General features: G+C 46.8%; 1 protein-coding gene across 1 annotated transcript; it reads right to left on the bottom strand.

The window, feature by feature from the left end:
* Positions 1–2,701: 2,701 nt before the first annotated feature.
* On the bottom strand, positions 2,702–21,963 carry ACCSL (1-aminocyclopropane-1-carboxylate synthase homolog (inactive) like). Its single transcript, XM_052653193.1, has 15 exons — positions 21,942–21,963; positions 14,241–14,797; positions 12,802–12,861; positions 12,274–12,344; positions 11,829–11,898; positions 11,556–11,622; positions 10,029–10,126; positions 9,689–9,766; positions 9,246–9,346; positions 7,985–8,074; positions 7,180–7,225; positions 6,939–7,080; positions 4,345–4,487; positions 4,109–4,262; positions 2,702–2,838 (listed from the first exon to the last, which is right to left on the bottom strand). The coding sequence occupies exons 1-15, from the start codon at positions 21,961–21,963 to the stop codon at positions 2,702–2,704; spliced, it is 1,836 nt and encodes a 611-aa protein (XP_052509153.1).
* Between the last annotated feature and the right edge of the window lie 669 nt (positions 21,964–22,632).

The following is a 22,632-nucleotide window of genomic DNA, read 5'->3' as shown; positions in this document are numbered from 1 at the left end:
TACCAGGGTTACTGGGCAAATAGATGCCTGGTTGGGGCCTATGGGAAAGCCTTTAGGATTAAGGCGTGTGCATCCTTAAAACATCCTTCTGCTGAGAGAGCTTTTGACCTGAGTTTGTCATTTCTCCTCCTCCTTTCGTACTACAGAACACTTGTTGAACTCCACCTTAGACCTATACATTCTGAGACTTTGGAAAAGAACTAGACCACCCAGGACCTGGGCCTACGCAGAGCCTTAGAGTAAAATTCTCCTTTTCCCATGGGGAAAAAAAAAAACCTAGCAGGATCCGTCAATACAGTATATGTGTGTCTGTGTATATATATACATATATATACATACATACATATATGGGAAGTATATTATTTATATATTATGTATGTAATAATATATATCAGACACAACTGAAGCAACTTAGCATACATATATATATAGTATCTAGAGCAAACAGTTTTTAAAAAGTCAAAAGTTATAACTAAGAATGAAAGTCTTAGTGGCTCAATCATGTCCAACTCTTTGTGACCCCATAGACTGTAGCCAGCCAGGCTCCTCTGTCCATGGGATTCTTCAGGCAAGAATATTGGAGTGGGTTGCCATTCCCTACTCCTGGGGATCTTCCCAACCCAGGGATCAAGCCCAAGTCTCCTGCATTGCAGGCGGACTCTTTACCTTTGAGCGACCATGGGTGGAAGCCCCCATATACTTGGCCCTAAAATGTCTCAATTTCAAAGGATTGAAATTAGTAGTTTCTGTTCTCTAATCACAAAGGAATTAAACTAGAAATCATTAACAAAGATAGCTGAAGGACCCCAAATATTTGGAAACTAAATATTTGCTAAATACATTATAGAGTTGGACACAACTGAGTGACAGAACTGAAGAAATCACAAGGAAAAGTAGAAAACTGAATGATCATAAAAACTCAGCTTCTCAAAATTTATGGGATGTTGCTAGAGCAATGCTTGGAGAGAAATCAATAACTTTAAAAAACTTTTGGTCTAGTCTTCCCTACTAAAAAGCTAGAAAAACAACAAATTGAACCCAAAGTTTAAAAAAGGAAATAAAAAGTAGAAATGAAACAGAAGAGAAACATATAGGGGGGAAAAAAAAGTCAATGAAACAAAAAGTTGGGTCTTTGGAAAATATTAATACAATCAATAAACATTTAAATTAACTGATCAAAAAATTCATTTCAATATCAGGAAAGAAAATTATAACACAATATCCTTCATGAAAATAGATGTAAAATTTTTAACATCAAAGCCAAATCCAACGATATATAAAAAGGTGATGCATCATGACTCTACGGGGCTATTGCAGGATTATAACGTTTTTTTAATGAATATAATTTCATCACATTAATAACTAAAAGAATTATATTATCTCTAAAAGTACAGGCAAAAACATCTGGTAAAAACTGAACACACATTTATGGTAAAACTTTCAGCAAACTAGGAACTGAAGGAAATTCTTCTATCTGGTAAAGGCAGTATGAAGAATATTTCCAGTAACATTATACTTATGAGAGACCAAACGTGATCCTGTTAAGATTGAGAACAAGGCAAGAATGTCCTTACTTTTTAATTCAACTGTGTACTTGAGCTTCTCGGCCACGAAATTACAACAGAAAAATAAGAGACATATATATTGAAGAGAGGGAAAATCATCTCTTCTGGTCTAATGAAATCCTTCATGCAAAACCAGAGAATTCTCTTTCTGTGTCTGCTACTCAGTTTATTTCTAAAGAAACTTGCCTGCTGTCAAAAAGTCTTGAAGAATCAGGATTTGTTGGTGGGCTTGCAAAGCAGCCCAAGAGAGTGAGGATGATCCCAAACCCAAGTGACTGATCAAAGCCATCAGTGGCTGCTAATAGTTCTTCCAACATCTATAAAAGGGTGGTAGTCCCCACTGTGCCCATTTCACCACTCTGATGCTCAGACCAAAGCTCAGATGTGCAAATGTTTTGCAGAGAAATGCTCAGGAGGTATGATTTGAACAGTTGAAAACCCTAGAGATGAAAATGAAAGACTTCATTCAGGCTTATCACCAGAGATTCATTTTAAAAGCCTTTCAAAAAGGCAAAAATGGAGAGAACTCATATTTGGAGGCAGAAACATTTGAAACTATCCTCTCACTCTACCACGTAGCCACATGTGTCTGAGGTGAGTGTGATTATGTAAGGATCCTATGGGACACTACATCCAACACCTATAAAATGCTCTGCCAATTGGGGATCATGATTTCCCTTCCTTTCTGGCCTGCCCTAGAAAGTGTTCTTCACATATAATCTGCTTTACCTGCTTTAGAATTTCAAAACTAAATTTAATATGTAATTTAAATTTAATTAAAAATTAAGTTTTAAAATCATCTAGCTCCCAAAAGGTCATATGAAGAATGTGAAATAAAACAGGCCTGCAACTTAAATAATATGGAATTTATTAGATACAGAATATAAAAGTTAACCCACCTAAACAGGGGCCCAGAGAGCTCCCTTTATTCCTCCTCTAGGCTTTCCCACCAGAATCCCCATAAAAACATTTTGCACATACGCAATGGCTCCTAGAGGCTAAGAAGATGTAAAGCTTCCAAAATGACAGATGCTTAAGCGGGCTGATGGTGGGTCAAACGCACTCACGCCCGGAGGAGCCCACTGTTTGGTCACAGCTCCAGGCCAGCGGCCAGCCTTCCAGATCCGAGGCTGACATCAGGACTTCCTGAGAGCGGGACTGGCTGGAGCCTCTGGCTGGGAGGCAGACACTTCCTCCTTCATTGCATCCTCCAGCTGCTTCACTCTGCAATCCTGCGCCTGCTCCGCTAGCACCTGCTGGAACCGACGCATGGCTAGAGGGTCCAAATGAAGACAGAGAAATACTTAGCGGGTGTGCACATGGGCCCCAGGTACATGCAGGCCTAGTCGACCACCACAGAACGTCTGCTTCAGGGATGCTGCACTTGAGCCTTCCCTTTCGGGGGACAGATTTCAAGTCTTCCTGCCACGTCCCCCATGGCTCCTTTTGGCTTCACTGTCACAGCCCCTGCCTGCCAGATTACCTTCGTGACTCAAGATCAAATCCTGTCACCTAGCTTATAGCCTGGAGAAGGCAATGGCACCCCACTCCAGTACTCTCGCCTTGAAAATCCCATGGACAGAGGAGCCTGGTGGGCTGCAGTCCATGGGGTTGCTAAGAGTCGGACACGCCCGAGTGACTTCACTTTCACTTTTCACTTTCATGCATTGGAGAAGGACATGGCAGCCCACTCCAGTATTCTTGCCTGGAGAATCCCAGGGACGGTGGAACCTGGTGGGCTGCCATCTACAGGGTCGCACAGAGTTGGACACGACTGAAGCAACTTAGCAGCAGCAGCTTATAGCCTTGGCCTCATTTTCTGTCTGCCTATAGTGGCCCTTCCCTCGGTCTATTTTCCACATTAGCCCAAAAGATATGTAACATAAATATTCATTGCTATGTTCCCAGCAGGTAGAACAGTGACCTGCATGTGTTGAGATGCAATAGATAAAATGATTGTCATGTTTCTGTAACCTTCAGAGGAGAATCGCAGCTCCACAGTATAGCACACAGGGACTTCTGGATCACGTGCTATCTCACCTGGTAGCTGGCAAGTTCTGCATGGGCAGAGCTCCATTTCTGGATAGCTTACAGTCGCAGCACCTCTTCAGCGACACACACAGACCTGACATACCAAGAGTATAATATACTTCAAGTGCCTAACAGTTCCTCATTTGCAAAGGAGCTTAAAGATATGGGCTTCCCTTGTGGCTCAGCTGGTAAATAATCTGCTTGTAATGTGGGAGACCTGGGTTCAATCCCTGGGTTGAGAAGATCCCCTGGAGAAGGGAAAGGCTACCCACTCCAGTATACTGGCCTGAAGACTTCCATGGACTACAGTGCGTGGGGTCACAAAGAGTCGGACATGAATGAGCGACTTTCACTTTCACTTGAAGGTATGAAAGTGGTAACAGAGGGCCTAGAAGGACTGGAGCTATGTAGGCTGCTAAAGGTGAATAAGGAGTGGCTCCACTCCTGGGTTACAAAGGAGTGGCTGGGGCATCTGTGAAGGATGCCAGGACTGGCAGGTCAGCTCCACTCACCGCTTCTTAGCAGGTGGGGCCTGGCTGCAAAGACGAGGCGGAACCAGCCAGGCTCCTTACACATGAAGGTCTTGCCCGGGGACAAGATCAGCTTGTGGTCCAGGAAGCGGCGATGGAGGAGCAGCTCTTCCTCAAACGTGCACGGGTCCAGGTACTGGGGAGCAGAGACGGAGCCGAGCTCAAGACCCAGCTGGCAGATCTGCCCTTTAACACCCGTCTTCACTCCCAGAGCTCACCTGTTTCAAGTTGATCCAGACATAGAGGCCGGAGCCACGATTGAGAAAAGGGACCTTCAATGCCTTTAGCTTGTGAGTGACATACTTGTGAGCCTCCTGCAGCCGGAAGTGATAACTGGGCAGGTATATATTGTCAATCCATTCTGAGCGGATGGAGGAAGAGAGCCGTTACATACTTCAGGGCTGACATCTGCCAGAGGGCTCCTGACCAAATGCTCCCTCCCTGGGCTTCATGCCTGCTGATTCTATCCAACCCTGACTGCATCGTATTTGAGCTGATCATACCTAACACCTGGGCTTTCCTGTGGCTCAGTGGTAAAGAACCCACCTGCCAATGCAGGAGTCACGGGTTTGTTTCCGGGGTAGGGAAGATACCCTGGAGAATGGAATGGCTACCCACTCCAGTATTCTTGCCTGGAGAATCCCATGGGCAGAGGATCCCAGGGCTACAGTCCATGGGGTCACAAAGAGTCAGACACGATTAGCAGCTAAACACCACCACCCACGACACCACTTCCATTGTGTGAGGTGGGGATACTGGGCTTCTCAATAGTTGTGTAGTCAGGTTATATTTGAATTTACACCCTTGAGGCAAGAAGTTGAGATGTCCCCTAAATGGGGTTGATGCTGCTGTTGTCAACCGGGCAAGTAGCTGCTACTCATAGTTCCTTCACCTTCTGCTTTGCTGCTGCTGCTGACGCTAAGTCACTTCAGTCGTGTCAGACTCTGTGCGACCCCATAGACGGCAGCCCACTAGGCCTCTGTCCCTGGGATTCTCCAGGCAAGAACACTGGAGTGGGTTGCCATTTCCTTCTCCAATGCATGAAAGTGAAAAGTGAAAGTTAAGTCGCTCAGTCATGCCCGAGTCTTAGCAACCACATGGACTGCAGCCCACCAGGCTCCTCTGTCCATGGGATTTTCCAGGCAAGAGTACTGGAGTGGGGTGCCATTGCCTTCTCTGCACCTTCTGCTTTAGACCCTAACAAATGGACTGTGAAGAACCTCATTATGCTTGGGGATGATCCTAGCACAACCATTCTCAGCACTGGCAGCACTTTAGAACCACCTGGGGAGCTTTTAAAAGGCATAATGGACCAGATTATATCCCCAGACATCTAACTCAAAATCTTCGTGGATGCAGCCTACACATTGGGCTTCCCTAGTAGCTCAGATGGTAAAGCATCTGCCTGCAATGCAGGAGACCTGGGATCGATCCCTGGATTGGGAAGATCTCCTGGAGAAGGAAAGGGCAACCCACTCCAGTATTCTTGCCCGGAAAATTCCATGGACAGAGGAGCCTGGCAGGCTACAATCCATGGGGTCACAAAAAGTCGGACACGACTGAATGATTAAATTCCCTAATTCCCTACAAACTGGTATTTAAATTCTCCAGGAGGGATTCCCTGGTGGCTCAGACGGTAAAGCGTCTGCCCGCAATGCAGGAGACCTGGGTTTGATCCCTGGGTAGGTAAGATCCCCTGGAGAAGGAAATGGCCATCCACTCCAGTATTCTTGCCTAGAAAATCCCATGGATGGAGGAGGCTGGTGGGCTACAGTCCATGGGGTTGCAAAGAGTCGGACAGGACTGAGCAACTTCATGAGGTAATTCCCACGTACATCCAAGATTTGAGAACCAGTGTTCAAGAAGCTGGGAATCTGGTTTCCACCAAATATCAGAGGGCCTGGCACCTTGCAGGGAGGCATCCAGTTGAATTTCTCCTGTCTACCACTTTCTCCACCCAAAGCTGAAAGCGGATTATTTTCTAAATCAGATTTATCTGATAACTGTTTCATGTATCCCTGCTCTCAATTTAAATCCTTGGGCCTGGCATCTGCTCTATGACAGGGAATTTTTAAAAGGGAGCACTTATCTAAGTTTGAACCATGGTATTAAAGGTGGGAAATTCCCTCTGAAGCCACATTCACTTAAGATCTAAGAGGGAAGGTAAATTCAGGTGCCTTAGATGTAGGAGCACCAGCTTGCCCAAACGGCCTCTCCCTTGGCCACCCTGGAAGATGAAGTTAAGTCGTATTTGAAGAGTCAGGCTGTTCTTTGGTAATCTTTGCCTGAAATAAGCCAGGTTTATGCTCAGTGCTCAGTTGTATCCAACTCTTTGTGACCCCATGGACTGTAGCCCACCATGCTCCTCTGTTCACGGAATTTTCCAGGCAAGAATACAGGAGTGGGTTGCTATTTCTTCCTCCAGGGGACCTTCCACCAGACACAGAATCCAACCTGCATCTCCTTCATTGGCAGGCAAATTCTTCACCAACTGCGCCACCTGAATGGGAGGAAAAATTGACCTTCCTGTAAAGACCAGTCTCTGAAGTTCCCACCTTCAAGTCCTAGAGTACAATTGACTATCCCTTTTGCAGGCAGAGCACAAGCTGTCAGATGGTCAGTGTTTTAGACCAGCATCTCTGTCTTCTTTCTGTACCCAACTGCATCTGCCCTCCTATAAACATCCCGTCCTGCCACTGTTAAACCCGAGACAGTGAACAGGCTCTCAGTATACTGAAGCCATGTCAGAGGCCCATGCAGACCCAGAAATTCCCGGTGGCCACGATGTCCAGCCTGGGACGGGGCTCGGTACCTCTGTCCTGAAGCAGCCGACGCAGCTTGTACTGGGCGATGCCAGAGATGCTGTGGAGGTAGCCGAAGCAGCTCATGGCAGAGGCCACCTCCCTGTTGTGGGTGTACAGGGCACCAAAGCGGAAGCCAGAGATGCAGAAATCCTAGAGGAAGAGAAGAAGGGAAGGGGATATCCGGTGGATCTGCCTTCCGCTCCTGGCTCCACTTCCTTCCCTACTCAAGGACAGGCGGCTGGGGCTCACCTTACCGGCGCCCCAGATCACGTGGGTCTTGTTGGGGTCAGGCAAACTGGAAAGGAAAGAGTCAAGATGATGGAGAATACTTGAAGGATGATGACATGCAGTCTATGAAGGGAAGATGAAGGTGGCCTTGAGGGCCTTCCTAGAGAGATGGGCCTGGGGACCCAAAGTCCAAGACACAGCTGCCCCAGTTAAGCCAGGAAGTCAACAAAAGGTATCCTTGCCGAACCCGATGGGAGAGTTCTCAAGTGCCCACTGAAGGTACTTGAGGACTCTCAGCCTGGCTCAGGGTCTTCCTACAACGAGTCCAAAAGCCACCTTCTTGGCAGTTGGCTCCTCATGCAAGTGGGCCACCATTTCTAGACTTTCCAAACATTTCAAAAATGTGTTCACCTCTTTCTTTCTGCCCCACCTTTGGTGAAACTGTTCCATCCACTAGGCATGCTCTTCTCTTGCTTTGCCTGCTGGATCCTGTCCTAGGGCCAAATACCAACCCTTAAGAAAGTTCTCCTCTATTTCTCTTCTTTCCCTGTGGACTACTTATCAAGAAGCCCTGACCTTCTGTAGGGCTTCATCATGACTTTTGACCATGCTCATTCTACCCTCTTCTTAAACTATCTCATGTACAAAGCGGCATTTAGAGAAGACACTTTGGAGGACAGATGATGCTTTGCTCACTTTCACACTCCTGGGGGCTCTAAGCTCAATTCTTGGCTCATAGCCAGAGGAGTTTACTGCCCATGGACTCACCCTGAAAGAGCAGGAGCTTCATGGTTCTCGTTCCCAGCTCCCGCTGAGACCAACTCACCTCTTCATGCTCAGAACACTGTGGAATGTGATGGCTTCATCAAACACAGAGAGCATGTACATCTCATCTACAATCACGTGGAGGTTGTACCTGCAGGTTGGGTGAAAGAGAACGATTATCTAGGCTCTAATTGTAACTCGCACCTCATTTGTTAGGCTTTTCTGAACACAGATCAGACACTCCTAAGGCCCCAGAAGCCCATCCAAAGTTTCCAAGAGGTGTGGAAAGGTAGAAGGGGGTCTCTCCTTCACCAGAGGGGACCTTCTATCCGGACTTGGGGGTACTAGAAAGGGGCAGGGCCTGAGGGGCATGCGCGAGAACAGCCGGCCCCACGCTTCAACCATCAAGTAGAGACCCGTGGTAGGGGCTGGACGTCCCAGAGACATCTCTGCTGGTATAGTCAGGCACTACCAGGACTTCCCAGTAGTTCAGTGGCTAAGGCTCCAGGCTCCCAATGCAAGGGCTCAGATTCAATCCCTGGTCAGAAAACTAGATCCTGTGTGCCACAACTAAGACCCGGTGCAATTCATAAACGACAAAACAAAGTTTTAAAAAAAGAGCTCCCACCGAGGGTCTGGTTCAAACAGGGATATGAAGTGGGCTAAGTGCACACCTGCCTCATCTTCTTTATTCTCTCAGCAGTCTGAAGCTGTACTGTCACTTCTGTTTCACAGGAAGAAACTGGTTTCTGAGCTAGAACGCTAATCCCTCCCCTAGCCCGTGCTCGAGCTGGCATGGAGAGCACCCCCAGCACTCTTCCTCTTATCCCCATGGGCCACCATCAGTTGGTCTGGATGCGTTATGAAGTTTGAATATACGTTTCTTCTCAACCGTGGAAGATTATCTACCCTAAGAAGGCTATTTCCAGACTCCAGAGATATTAATAACTGATGCTAACATGTTCTTAGAAACAGGGACAGGAAAATTCTAGAGAGACATCTTCCTTGGCACCTCAAGCCAAGGAGTTTGGGAAATGGATGCAGGAAGAGCTTATGCTATGAGGGGTGGGAAATAGCAGGGTGCGTGACTGAAATGTGGGTATGTGCACACCGGCAAAGGCTAGAAGGGAAGTGGCAGTCTGAAGCAGTGAGCACGTGGGTGCCTTTTCCTTCATGTCCATTTCGGTTAGTTGTCCATGGCTGCAGAAAGTATACTACACAGTGAGAACACTTTGGGTATATTATTTCCGGTTCTGACTCCTCGACTGTGAGTGATGGGAACCCTTCTTACAGACTTCATCTCAAGGGGGTGGAAGTCATACTTCTTGGCAAATTCCAGATATTCCATCATGGAGTCTTGGGAGTAGACGTCTCCCAGAGGATTCTGAGGGTTGATTAGCACAAGACCTCTGACCTTTTTCCCCTGAAAAGTACCAAGCATAACCAAGTGAACACAAATCCTTCACCTCTACATCAAGTTCAGCTGAAGGTCAAGGCCAGGGCACCGAGTAGGATCGGACCCCTTATCAAGGGCTCAGTGGGCAATTGGAGGAGCAACTATCATGGTGCCCACAGAGGGGAAGAGGAAGGAGCTCTGGGGGCCCACAGCCAGGCTCAGGGCTCCTCGGGGGATGTGCCCTGGGACACTGCCTCTTTTGAAGAAGGCACCCACACTGTCTTGGTGAACAAGTTATCCCACTGTCTCCATATTCAGCCCCTTTCCAGAGCAGCAGTGCCCACCCTGGAGACCCGGTTCCCACCTCACCTCAATCTTAGCCCTGAGCAGGGCTTGCTCCAGCTTATCCACAGTGAGCTGGAAAGGATAGTCGTTTGCCTCAGTGACCTGGAAGACAGATCCAGCCTGAGAACCACATATCTGGAAGCTTCCAGGCCTGGATTCCTCATTCCTAGAAACCCTGAACAATCCTTTCCCTTCATACCCAGGGACTAGTCCCACGTGCCCTTTGGGCCCAATTTCACCATCCTTCTCCCATAACTTATACAGGAGAAAAGCAAAACCAACCTCCACCTCGGCAATGTCTAGACCATTCCCTTGCCTGGGTCGGTAGAACCAGTCTACCAGTCGACACTGAACCGACACTGACCTGACTCTCCAGGTGGACAGGAACCAGCTTGACTTTCGCATACAGGTGGGTACTAAAGGCGAAGCCCCCATGGGAGGGGGTGGGGACTAGAAAGGCCTCTGGAAGCAGACAGACAGTGCCGTTAGTTCAGGGTCTCCCAGTGCAGTCCCCCAGATCAGCAGCAACACACCCCTCAGAGAAGGTTTCCTGTGTAATCCCTCCTACTTAGGGGTGAGTGCTTTGCAGCACAGGCTCTGTATACGTAAGTGTAAGTGTTAGCCGATCAGTCGCGTCCAACTCTGCAACCCCATGGACTGTAGCCCGCCAGGCTCCTCTGTCCATGGAATTCCCCATACAAGACGACTGGAGTGGGTTGCCATTTCCTTCTCCAGGGGATCTTCCTGACCCACGGCTGGAACCCAGATCTCTTGCATTGCAGCCAGATTTCTTACCATCTGAGCTATGATAAGCCAGTGCTCTATACATAATCTACTCTTAAAAATGTTATTTAGGAAAACAAAACCCAAGTTTCTTCTTTGTAGGTACACTAGAAGAGAAAAGGGGAGAATACTGCTGCAAGTAACTTGGAATCCAGGGACTCAAGCTAGGCTTGCAGCAGGTAGAGCATGAGCCATCCGCAAGTCTTGTCAGCTCCAGGCCGACACTGGAGGCAGAGGTCCACATGCAGAGAGGGCTCTCATTTCTCTATGTGGCTCAGCTCTTCCGGACTTGGTGACTTCATGTGTTATTTTCTTTCCATCCATTTGGCCTCCTTGATGAGCTAATCAAGGACCCACCCCTTCCAGTGAAACTGGCCATCTTGGTAACAAGTGTCCCATGCAGTAGGCTCATCAAGAAATCTGAGTTTCTTATTTCAAATTGTTCAGAGGCATCATTAAGGAGACCAAGAACAGATCTCTCAAGCTTTACTTGATCTAGAACCTAGTTTATTTCGGTGTTTTTGTTTGTTGAAGTTGCTTCAGTCGTGTCCAACTCTTTGCGACCCTATGGACTATAGCCCACCAGGCTCCTCTGTCCATGGGATCCTCCAGGAAGAATACTGGAGTGGGTTACCGTGCCCTCTTCCAAGGGATCTTCCCAACCCAGGGACTGAACCCGAGTCTCTGAAGTCTCCTGCATTGGCAGGCAGGTTCTTTACCACTAGCGCCACCCGGGAATCTCCAGAGACACACAACTTGCTGTGTGTTGAAGAGACAGAACATCTGTATTGTCTAAGCCAGTTGACTAGGACTCTCTGTATTGGGGTTGAGACCAAAAGTCCAACTAATAATACTAGACACAGTTGGCTCCAGATGTCACCAATCCTGGGGCAGACTGGAGGCCTGTAACATGCCCATATTAAATGGGAATTCAAATCCCTCACTCCTGCAGAAGTAGGAAGATGCTCTAATCGGTCCAGGAGGCACCCCAGCGCTTCAGGAGAAAGGTCTTCAGTCAAGACCCTCTTCTCCCTCAGGGCCCAGGGCCCATGTATGCCTGCCTATGTGGGGCTATGTCCCTGAGGGAGCGCAGATCGCACTGACTTACCACCTGGATCACACAGAACCATGGCCAGAGCAGAGCAGACAGCGGAGCAGCCGTTTAGAATGACCACCTGGAGAAGACACACAGAAGGCAGAAGTTGAAAACCAATCCTTGTAAGAGGGATCGGTCCCCCATCTCCCTCCCCGCGGGGAGTCTCCTCAGCGAGGACCCACTGGCCTCCACCCTGCCCCAACTCAGAGGCTCTTCTGGAAATGCAGAGGTCCCCAAGAATACGGTCCTCCACCAGGGTGTCAGGAAGGCTGGGAAGAGACTCACATTTTCTGGGTCAAGGGGTTCAGGTGTCTTACAGTAGAAGTTCAGGAACCGGGCCACTTCTTTCCGCAGGCTGTGGACAGACCCAGACAGACCGGTCATTCCCAGGATCAGCCCTGGGCTTTCCCCACAGCCTCGACTTCAGTCATTTCACGAGAGCAGAGCATGCAACCTCAGGGTCCTTACAGGATGAACGGGGACCAAGGCTCTCAACTCCCCAGGAGACACAGACGTGAAGAGTACGGACAAAAACTTGGGTCTCTTGAATGACAGAGCAGTGCTGTTTCTCTTACACCAGCTTGCCTGCTCTGATAGTCTACACTAGGCATTTTCTAGAAGTCATTACTGCCCAAAATAGGTAGGCACCCCGCAGAGAACCAGGGAGTCTTTCCCTGGATGCAGACAGGTGCCTGTAGACCAGGAGACCCCAGGTTCAGGGGCTACTTACAATGGCTGCCCTCTCCAATCAGCGTACTGCAGTAGGTCTTCATCAATGTAGGTCATGTCACTCTGACTCAACTGTCGACAAACAGAGAGTGAGCACGGCCGGACCAGGGTGCCCAAGAGGCTTCCTCCTACTCCTAGGATGCCCATGGGCGTTTGCCCTACAACACAGGGCCTCCCAGAGGGAAATGGGCATATATGCTACATGCTCCCTGATGAACAGAAGCTTCAGTCTTCGTGTCAAAGATTATACAACTAGATCTCCCCGGGGAAGTGTCTGACAACCTCCCCAACCCTAGATTTGATCTAGACGCTCCCTTGGCAGCTTACCCACCACATACCCATCCAGAGAAAACTTCCCAACACGGCAAGGCCAGTCAGCAGGTTAGATGTGCTATTCTAGAAGCTATTTCCCCACTCCCTTCCTCAAACTTCTAAGTCTTATTCTTGTGTCTACCACGTGCTAGAAGACCCATTCTTGGGGGACCTGGGCCTAAAGGTGGGTCCCAGCACAGGCTGGAACGTGTCTTACCCTCTCAGCCAGAAGATCAGTACAGAGCTTGTTCTCACTGGTACCAAGGTTGATGTAGCCCTGGAGATAGGCAGAATCGAAGGTCAGTCCTCTTGCCCTGCCCACCATGCACCTCTTTAAACAGGTCATAATTACTCATCTGGATGAGCCCAAATGGAGGTCTCCCTGCTCCACGAGGCAATAAAATCCATGTTTGACAACCTTAATACTAGAAAAAAAATTCCACAAATTCTCCCAAATCTTAACAGCCTGCAAACTTCCCTCTTTAGAGCCACATATTGGGTGGGCCAGAAAGTCCATTCAGTTAGTGAGTACCTTGTTCTAATAAAGTTCTCGGTGAAAATGAAAAGTGTCTTATTTTTATTCAAAACTGAATGAACTTTTTGGCCAACCCACAACATAAGTAGTAATAGTTATATAATATATCAGCCATCATTCTCTGAGCTCCTATATTCTAGACATTAGACTAAGTGGTTCCTGTCAATTGCCTTGATTCTCACAACTCCTGAGAAAATGCTCTGATCGCCTGCTGAAAGAGAGTAAAGCTCAGAAAGGTTGAAAAAACTAAACTAGCCACATGACCTTGGTGATGAGCAGCATCTCACCTGACTGGCCCCAGAGCCTGGCTCCTTAACCAGGCCCTGCCTGTATCACCTCTGCCATCTCCACTTCCATGAAAGGGCCCCTTCAAGTTCCTGGAAGGGGCACGGCCCCTCAGAGGCCGATCAGGATACCCGACTCATTTGGCCCCAGAAAAGCCAATGGCCATTGGCCACATATCCCTTGGGTGGGAACAGAAGGAAAGCTGAGGCTACTGTAGCCCCCTGCCCTCTGGCTGGAGAACTGTTGGGACCCTCCCTTGCTGGAAGCCTGTTCTTGATCCCATCACCATTGGGATAACATCCCAACATCTTACAATGGCCCGATCCAATCCATACCTCTGTTACAGTGCTCACCATCTCTGCTCAAGCCACACAGGCCTCCTTTCCCAATCACTCCAAGCTCTTCTCACCTTGAAGCTTCCACCCATGCTGTTCCTCCTTCCTGGAAGACCCCTCCCTCACCCCCATCACCTGACTGACGGACTCAACCTTTAAACCATCTTCCCTGACCACCCAAAGCAGGCAGCCCCTTGGTGCTCTTGGGAACGTTATTCACATCTGTTTCCCCAGTGGCTGAGATCTGTTACTAGACTTGAGTTCCACAAGGGTAGGTTCACTTACCACAGTGACCACAGCGATTCCTGGTAGATAAGAGCTAGGACAGGAGGGGAAACCAGACCCAGCTTGTCAACTTTCCTGTGCACCCCCCTCACCTACAGGGGACAATAGCACCTACTCCATGGGGCTGGGAAGAATCAATGAGGACGCACAGATCTTGGCACAGGACTCAGTAAATCCCAGTGATGGGGGCCCTCAAGCCTGTCCCCCCATCCTCACCAAGGTGTTCTTGTCCTTGTGGTATTTGTTTCCTTGGTAGGTGTCATAGTCCCGGAATCTCAAGCGGTATAAGGCAGAGATGTCAATCCCACGGTTGGACAGGTCATAGCTGATAACTGTATTTTCAAAACCACTCTCTTGGTAGAGCATCTGGCCAGTCTGCCTGTTTGCTTGGACCTGCTGCCCACCTCCGACATCACCCCTGGAGTCCGTGGACGTGCGAGGTAGTTGGGCGCTCTGGTTGCCTGGGGCCCCAGCTGGCAGGAAGCTGATGATCTGGAACAATAAGCGACCCAGGAGCGCCTCCTGCTCTCTGATGGCCTGGCCGTGCCACTGCTCCTCCAGCGCCAGGTCCTGCCACTGAGGTCTGGTCGTCAGCCGCGTGATGTGATCCTCCACAGTCTGCCGCAAGGTCAGCACCATCTCCATCAGCTGGGTGTGGATGCTGCGGTATCTGAGGGCCTGGCCCCTCATCTGGACACACGGCGTGTGGGGGGTGTCTGATGGGCCACTCGTACTCTGGGTGTTCCCACTGGCCTCAGCAGGCTGGCTGGAACCTGCAGAGAGAGACCACGCAATGCAGCAAAGGAGAATTCCTGAACCTCAGGCCCAGGCGTGATCTCAGGCTGGCCCCCAGTTCCTCCCACCACCACACCTTGGTTACAGGCCCAAACTGGCTGAGGAAGGGCTACCTGCTCATTCAAGGGCAATGCCTACGTGGCACCAAGCTCAGACGTTAGAGCACCGGACTTAAGTGTCATTAATATGTGTTCTTAGGAAGAACCTTAGGGTCCACTTCAAGAAAAAGGAGACATTGAAGAGGTAGGCTCTTCAATCAGAGTGACTCCTGCTGTATACAGTTCTAAGGAAGAAAAGGGATTCTGCTGCTAAAAACAAAAACCAAAAATAAAAACAATAAACCAAAACCTTAAGTCATTCTGCTAGACTAGGGGAAAGTAAACTACTGCCCAGCCTTCCATTTGTCTTTGTAAATAAAGTTTTATTGGAGCATAGTCATGGTCTCTTGTTTATGTGTTATCTATATTTGCCTTTGTGCTTCAACAGCAGAGCTGAAAAGTTGTAACACAGACCGTATGGCTCATAACACCTAATAGAGCTACTATCTGGCCTGTTACAGAAAAAGTTTGCCAAGGCTTGTTCTAGAACATCGTTCCTTTCATTTTTCCATTTTTCCAAGTTGGTCATACCAGATGTTCAAAACTCATTTCTTCCATCCTCCTACTTTGTATCACTTCCTATAAATACCGTCAACCTGCTCACAGTGACAGCTGCCTTGGACATCCATCACCAGTAACCATGGGCAAGATACATGATTCTCGAATTTTAAAGTCCACCAGAATCACTTAGAGGGTTTGTAAGGACACAGTGCTAGTCTTCATCACTGGACTTTCTTTCAGGGGTTTTGGGGTGGAGCCTGAGTAATTTGCAATTCTAACAAAGTTCCTAGGACTATACGTTCTGAACCTTTAACTATTCAGCCCAACCTTCTGTCTGAAAAGAAGTCCAAATGCTGGATAAGACTTTGTACACCTTTGTAAAGCATCGAAGAATAAAAAAAATCAAATATTAAGAAGCCAGGAGGTATGACAATGTGAGGCTGACCGCTGCCTCTCATTCATTGTAAAATAATCCTCATATCCTCAGTCACTGAGATCCCTTTTTCTAAAAATCTAGACTTACACACCTTCCATCAAATGCCATCTTCTAAGTTTTTCTACATTACACCCCCCACATATGCAAAACCTTGTTACTTCTTTTACAGTTTGTGGGACCAGCACGTCAAAATACTGGACACTCGGCCCAACCTCTCTAAACCGTCTTTAGTCTGCTTGTGATATTTCCATGACAACTTCTACTTCTCTGTAATGACACTTCATTTTGTTACTTGTTCAGTATCTGCCCCGGTCAGCCTTCCCCATCATGTCCTTAGCACACCACCTGGCGTACAGGGAACTAGCAGGAGAGGCGCAACCCCAGGGATGTGGCTGACTCCGTGGAGATAAGCCACGACTGGAGACTGTAAGCTATGAAAGATGGAGCGACAGTCGGATGAAGCCACGGGACAAACAGGTACCGAGTCTTGACTTAGGAAGCCAACCTTTCATCAGTAATACAGAGAACTTCTCTCACCGCTATTAGAAACATAATGTTTAGATAGAAATTGAACAAATTTTTCTTATTCCTGGACAAATACTTGTTTCACAAGCAAAAGCTTTGCTCTGGGCCAAGCTCCATCCCCTAGAAGCAACAGGGCCATTGCAATGGGGCTCTCAACTCTGGGGCTGAGAAGGTCACACTGTCCTCCAGGAACATGGGTGGCCCTCAGCATCCTTCCATCCACCCAGCCCTCAGTCAGGGACCTCAGGCTCACAGGAAACGGGTCAGGCAGGGGCAGGAAACCAGAGGTCAGCGTGGCCCAACAGGCACTGGAGGAGGGAGACTGGCTGGAATTAGAGCTCTCCAGGCAGGGGCCAAGGCAAGTAACTGCAAAAGGTATATTTTCCTGGAAAATGTATTTTCTGATAAGGTAGTGAGTATGCAGCAAGGCTGAGGGAAAACCAAGAAGTCAGACCTCCACCAAGACTGGTCTTTTCTATAAGAAAAGTCTATTGTGACTGACATTGTTCCACAAAGGCCATAATGTCCCCAAATCTCAGCCCTAAATTGTCTGGTGTCAGGATACACAAACTCTCAATCTTGGCTACACTCATAGTTTCAGTATTTCTCACCTTTAAACCATTTTCCTGCCAAAGCATACACAGGGGATTTCTATAAAAGCAGAATCTCAGAACCAGCCCAGCTGTTACCCTCTGATAAGAGTTGAAAGACAGATCTTAAACAGTAAAAACTGAGAATGGGGAATGAACTAGGAAGCTAGTCTCCTGTTCATTTGGGATGCCAGTACATGGGTATACCATTTATACCAGGATACTTCTGCCTCTTTCTCTAGTACCCTACAAGCCCTTCTAGTTCAATCTGCCATCTGGCCTTCCTTCCCCTTGCCATGCATCAGCCTTCCCTGGTGTCTCAGTACCCTAACCTAATTGAGATTCTTCCTTCTCAATGTAGTAATTAAGATTACTACATAATAATTAGTATACAATGATAATGATCATCAAGTCTTCCTCATGTGCATGGGAAGCAAGGTGTTTGGGGGTATAGATCCCTAAATACAAGTTGCAAAACTGAAAACTCAGGTAAAAGCAGCCTTGAGAAGTCTAGATTCTGTTACCACTCACCAACTGTAGGATGTTGGAAGAATTCTCTCTCCTGTCTGGGCACCAGTTACTCATACCAGGTGAGAAAGTCACTTCTTGTGTCCAACTCTGCAACCCCAAGGACTATGCAGTCCGTGGAACTCTCCAGGCCAGAATACTGGACTGGGTAGCTGTTCCCTTCTCCAGAGGCTCTTCTCAATCTAGGGATTGAAGCCAGGTCTCCCACGTTGCAGGCAGATTCTTTACCAGCTGGGCTACCAGGGAATCCTAATACTTACCTCAAATGGAAGTAAAATTGAGACTCCATGAAGGCAAGGAACTTCTAATGTCCCATAATAAAACCAAGTTTAAGCCTCAGCCTTCTGATGGTAGCCTAGAACTCCTGAGAAGAGAGTGACCTGGCAGGAAACCAGTGCTAGCACAGACTCCAGCCTGGTCTGTGCACATTCACATCACATAATGTGCGCTGCTAAGTCGCTTCAGTCATGTCCGATTCTTAGCGACCCCATGGACTGTAGCCCACCAGGCTCCTCCATCCATGGGATTTTCCAGGCAAGAGTACTGGACAATGAATCAATAGCATGAGCTAAAACCAGCAGAGACAGCGAGGACCGACTAGACTTGAGGTGCCAGGAGTCAACTGTAAAAACATTGCTTTTCTGTTCAAGGAGATAAAACCCAAGCCTGGAACTTGACAAAAATTAAAAGTTGTTAAAATGATAGATCTAAAGGAAACAGGAGATTTTGTTAAAACACAATTATTGAAAACTTAAAGCCTCAATGGAAAAGGCTTAATGGCATATTAGATACAACTAAAGAGAAAGTTGGCGACCTGGAAAGAGAGGCTGGAGAAAACTTTCTAGAATGTGGCATGAAGACACAGAAGAGACATAAAAGATGTAAAATCTAAGGTATACATACACATATACATACTCACTCGGAGCCCCAAAGGAAGAGAAAATGGGGCAGAAGAGAAGCAATTTGAATCAGGTGTTTCATCAGTGCCAAATAACCAGGCACCAAAGCATAGCATCAAGAAGGGTAAAAATGAAAATTAGGATAAATTATATAATTATATATATATGTAGCTTCTTTGTGAAGCAACAAAAAAATATAAGACAAAGAAACATTTCAAAAGCAGCCAAGAAAAAAAGTTATCTTAAAAGGAACCACAGATCAAAAGCTGGTATTAGCAACAGCGGAAACCTGAAGTTAGTGATATTCTATTGTCAATATGCTGAAAGGGAATAACTCCCAATCTGGAATCTTGTAGCCATCACACATCTCCACTGCGACAGGCAGTACCAATTTCTCCCACTAGAGGGGTTGGATTTACTGCGGAGGACCTACTAATTAGGGCAAGTAGCGAGAGGTGGAAGAGGACAGACACTACTAATCAGAGCAAGTAGGTTCACCTTTAAAAGCTAAAGCCAACTGAGTGAAAGAAACCAGACAAGGTCCATACGGTACAGTTCTACTTACAGGGCAACTGAAAGTAATTGGTAATGATAGAAGTCAGAACAGCAGCTCCCTGGAGAGGAGGTTGGGAAGTTGACTGTGATGGGATGCAGGAAACTTTCTAGGGAGATGATATTGACATATCTTAACAGGGTGATGGTTTCACAGCTTTGACCATATGTCAAAGCTCAAGGTGTACTCTTATGAATTTTGCTGTATTTAAGTAGGTTTTTAAAATGCAGGTATAGCTAATTTAAGGCTTTATTGTTGCTGTTTAGTCACTAAGTTGTGTCCATCAGCTTCCTCTCTCCATGGGATTGCCCAGGCAAGAATACTGGAGTGGGTGACCATTTCCTTCTCCAGGAGATCGTCCCAGCTCAGGGATCAAGTCCAAGTCTCCTGCATTACAGGCAGTTTCTTTACCACTGAGCCATCTGGGAAGCCCAATTTAAGGCTCTATTAGATTATAAATAGCTAAATAAGTTTATCTCCAATGTGAGCCCTTCCAGTGTAAAGACCACTATGGGAACAGGCCCCAACTATGCAGAGGGATATTTGCATGATTAATTTATAGTAGAAAAAACAAAGCGACAGTTCTTGAGAGACAAGCATAGCTAACTTAGTCAAGAAAAATAAGAGAAAGCACATGCACTGAAATAAGATGAGCTAGAGACTGTTTTGCTCTGTTCTAGTGGATATGATTAAGTCTGAAAAAAATGGATAATCTAGTTTAAAAATGTAGTTAATTATTCACAGTCCCAGATAAGAAATAAAATCTTAAGCAAATCAGTTTCCATAGACATTATCAAAGAGTTAGGTCTCTTGGAGAATATCTGGCCCAGTGGGTCTCATAAGGAAATGTCATCATAGATATAAAGGAGTATATTATTCCAGTGCTATTAAGCTAGAGAAAAGGAAAATCCACATTTCATAATCAAATAAACAATGATATCTAGACTTGATGAATTTTATATGAAGAACTACGGACAAATCTATGGACAAATGATTAGATTATCAATACTTAAAACTGAATAGCACCTAGCAAGCAGAATCCAGCAGCATAATAAAATAACCTTTTGACCACGTGGGGTCATATTGAGAATGGAAGTTCAATTCTATGACTTCTATTAACTTTTCATTAGTAGATCCTAAGGGAATAAAAGTCACTTGATCTATAGATGCTATAAAGACATCTGACAAAATTAGACACCCATTCTTGATTTAAACAACTTAATACAATGAATGGCCACCTCTTTAACATAAGACATCTCTCAGCCAAAAAGCCAGCCTCCAACTTAGCTGAGAAACCAAAGGGTTTGAAATCCTGAACAAGAGATAAGGTTGCCCATGGTCACTGTAAAACACCTAACATTTCACCAGAGGTCTCAGCCAAAAATATCAGACAAGGAAAGAAATTAGAGTTAAAAATAGGAAATTGAGTTAACACTATCTACAGATTACTAACGGCTACTTGGAAGACACAAAAGAATTAACAGATGCTTTACAAAAGAGTTTAGTATACTTATAGACTAGGACCCCATTTCATTTTTTTTTCCCCCCTTTGGCTGTTTAGCATGCAGGGATCTTAATTCCCTAACCAGGGATTGAACCCATGACCCCTGCAGTGGAAGAGTGATGTCTTAACCATTGAACCAGGGAAGTACCCTCAGTTCACCTGTCTGTAAATAAAGTTTTATTGGAACACAGCTACACCCATGTGGCACACATACACTGGCTAGACTTTGGTAGACTATACTAGAAGAAAATGAAAAGACGGTTCTTGAGAGATGCAAGCGTAGCTAACTTAGTCAAGGAAAAAAAGAGGAAGCGCATGCACCAAAAATAAGACGAACTTAGACCAGCGTTTTCAACCCAGGCCACCTACCCAACGAGAGAGCTTAGTGACTGCCCAGAAGCCCCAGCCACAGGCAGCTTTATTTCCACTTCATCCTGGCTGCTAGGAGTTGAGAGTTATCCACAATTTGCAGATTGGGTGAATAAGGACATAATTTATAATAGCCTATTGAATTTAACACAATCCCCTAATATAGCCAGCCTGAGTTTGAATGGTGCAAGTTTTGGGGAGTCACAGGCCCTTCGAAACCACAACATTATCAATCACAGTTTATACTGGGTACTGCCTTGAGCCAGGCTGTTGTCTGGGTTCTTTGTATACACCGCCCAATGTAATCCTCAAAGTGGCTCTATTAGGAGGGTAAAGAATCTACCTACAATGCAGGAGACCTGGGTTCAATCCCTGGATCTGGAAGATCCTCTGGAGAAAGGAATGACAACCCACTCCAGTATTTCTGCCTGGAGAATTCCATGGACAGAGGAGCCTGGTGTGCTACAATCCATGGGGCCACAAAGACTTGGACACAACTGAGCAACTAACAAAAATAACAAATGAGGAGGGTACCACCATTAGGCTCACTTTACAGGTAAGGCTTAAAGGAAGAGGCTTAAAAACAGGAGGCTCGAAGGCAGGAGGTTAATTCAAACAAGTAGGATGGGAAAGTACCCTTGTCTGGAAAATCCCCTGGATGGAGGAGCCTAGAAGGCTGCAGTCCATGGGGTTGCTAAGAGTGGGACACGACTGAGTAACTTCACTTTCACTTTTCACTTTCATGAATTGGAGAAGGAAATGGCAACCCACTCCAGTGTTCTTGCCTGGAAAATCCCAGGGATGAGGAAGCCTGGTGGACTGCCGTCTATGGGGTTGCACAGAGTCGGGCACGACTGAAGCGACTTAGCAGCAGCAGCAGGATGGGTAAGGGGGGGGCTTGAAATCCAAGTCTACAAACCCCAGGCTCCACTGCCCTCTTAACCATCCCTTCCCGAGGATGCTTGCTGGAAGGGTACACACACCCTCAAAGCCTGGCACTCACTATCAGGAATCCATAAGCCCCAAAGTCCATCGCTGGCCCCACCCCACTGGAGGGTCCAGGTGAAGCTCCGTTTCAGTCCACATCCGTGGCTTCCAACCCAACCACCATGCTCTTACCACTCTCCTTGTTTCCACTCATTTCTGCTCTGGTCAAAATCCTTTAATCGTTGGGAGCCTCAGAGACCGCTCCACCGCGTGCTCCTCTCAGCCTGCTTACTGCTTTGGGCCTGCACGCTCTGCTTTTAAGGGTTTCAAGGGCAACAACCTCCACCTTGTCCTTTCCAAGGGGATCTCCCTCAGGTGCTCTTAATTACCTAATATGGCCTTTCTTTTTACAAAATTTTTTAAATTATTTACTTTAAATTGAGGTAACATTGGTTTATAACATTATATAAGTTTCACATGTACAACATTATATTTCAACTTCCGTATACACTTACTGCATGCTCTCCACCAAAAATTTAGTTTCCCTCCATCACCACACAGTTAATACCCTTTACTCACACCCCACTCCCATCCTTCCCCTCTAATAACCTTTACTCTGTTCTCTGTATCTACGTTTGTTTCATTTGGTTTGGTCTTGTTCATCTATTTTGGTTTTTGTTTCTTATATTCCACCTATGAGTGAAATCATATAGTATTTGTCTTTTTCCATCTATTTCACTTCACATGATACCCTCAAGGTCCATCCAAGTGCACACGTGCTCTATTCCGAAGTCGTGTCTGACTCTTTTGTGACCTCCCTGGACTGCAGACAGCCAGGCTCCTCTGTCCATGGGATTTTCCAGGCAAGAATACTGGAGTGGGT

Source organism: Budorcas taxicolor, chromosome 15 (genome assembly GCF_023091745.1).
Source record: "Budorcas taxicolor isolate Tak-1 chromosome 15, Takin1.1, whole genome shotgun sequence".
NCBI classification, from domain to species: Eukaryota; Metazoa; Chordata; class Mammalia; order Artiodactyla; family Bovidae; genus Budorcas; species Budorcas taxicolor.
This window is presented reverse-complemented; position numbering and strand designations above follow the sequence as displayed.

Excerpts from the sequence above, each read along its gene's own strand:
- ACCSL (XM_052653193.1), bottom strand. The coding sequence starts at position 21,963 with ATGAGTGGAAACAAGGAGAGTG. Across the intron at positions 11,899-12,273 it reads GATTGGAGAGGGCAGCCATT|CCTGCGGAAAGAAGTGGCCC; the intron begins GTAAGTAGCCCC and ends GTCTGTCCACAG. Across the intron at positions 4,263-4,344 it reads TCTGGATCAACTTGAAACAG|TACCTGGACCCGTGCACGTT; the intron begins GTGAGCTCTGGG and ends TCTGCTCCCCAG.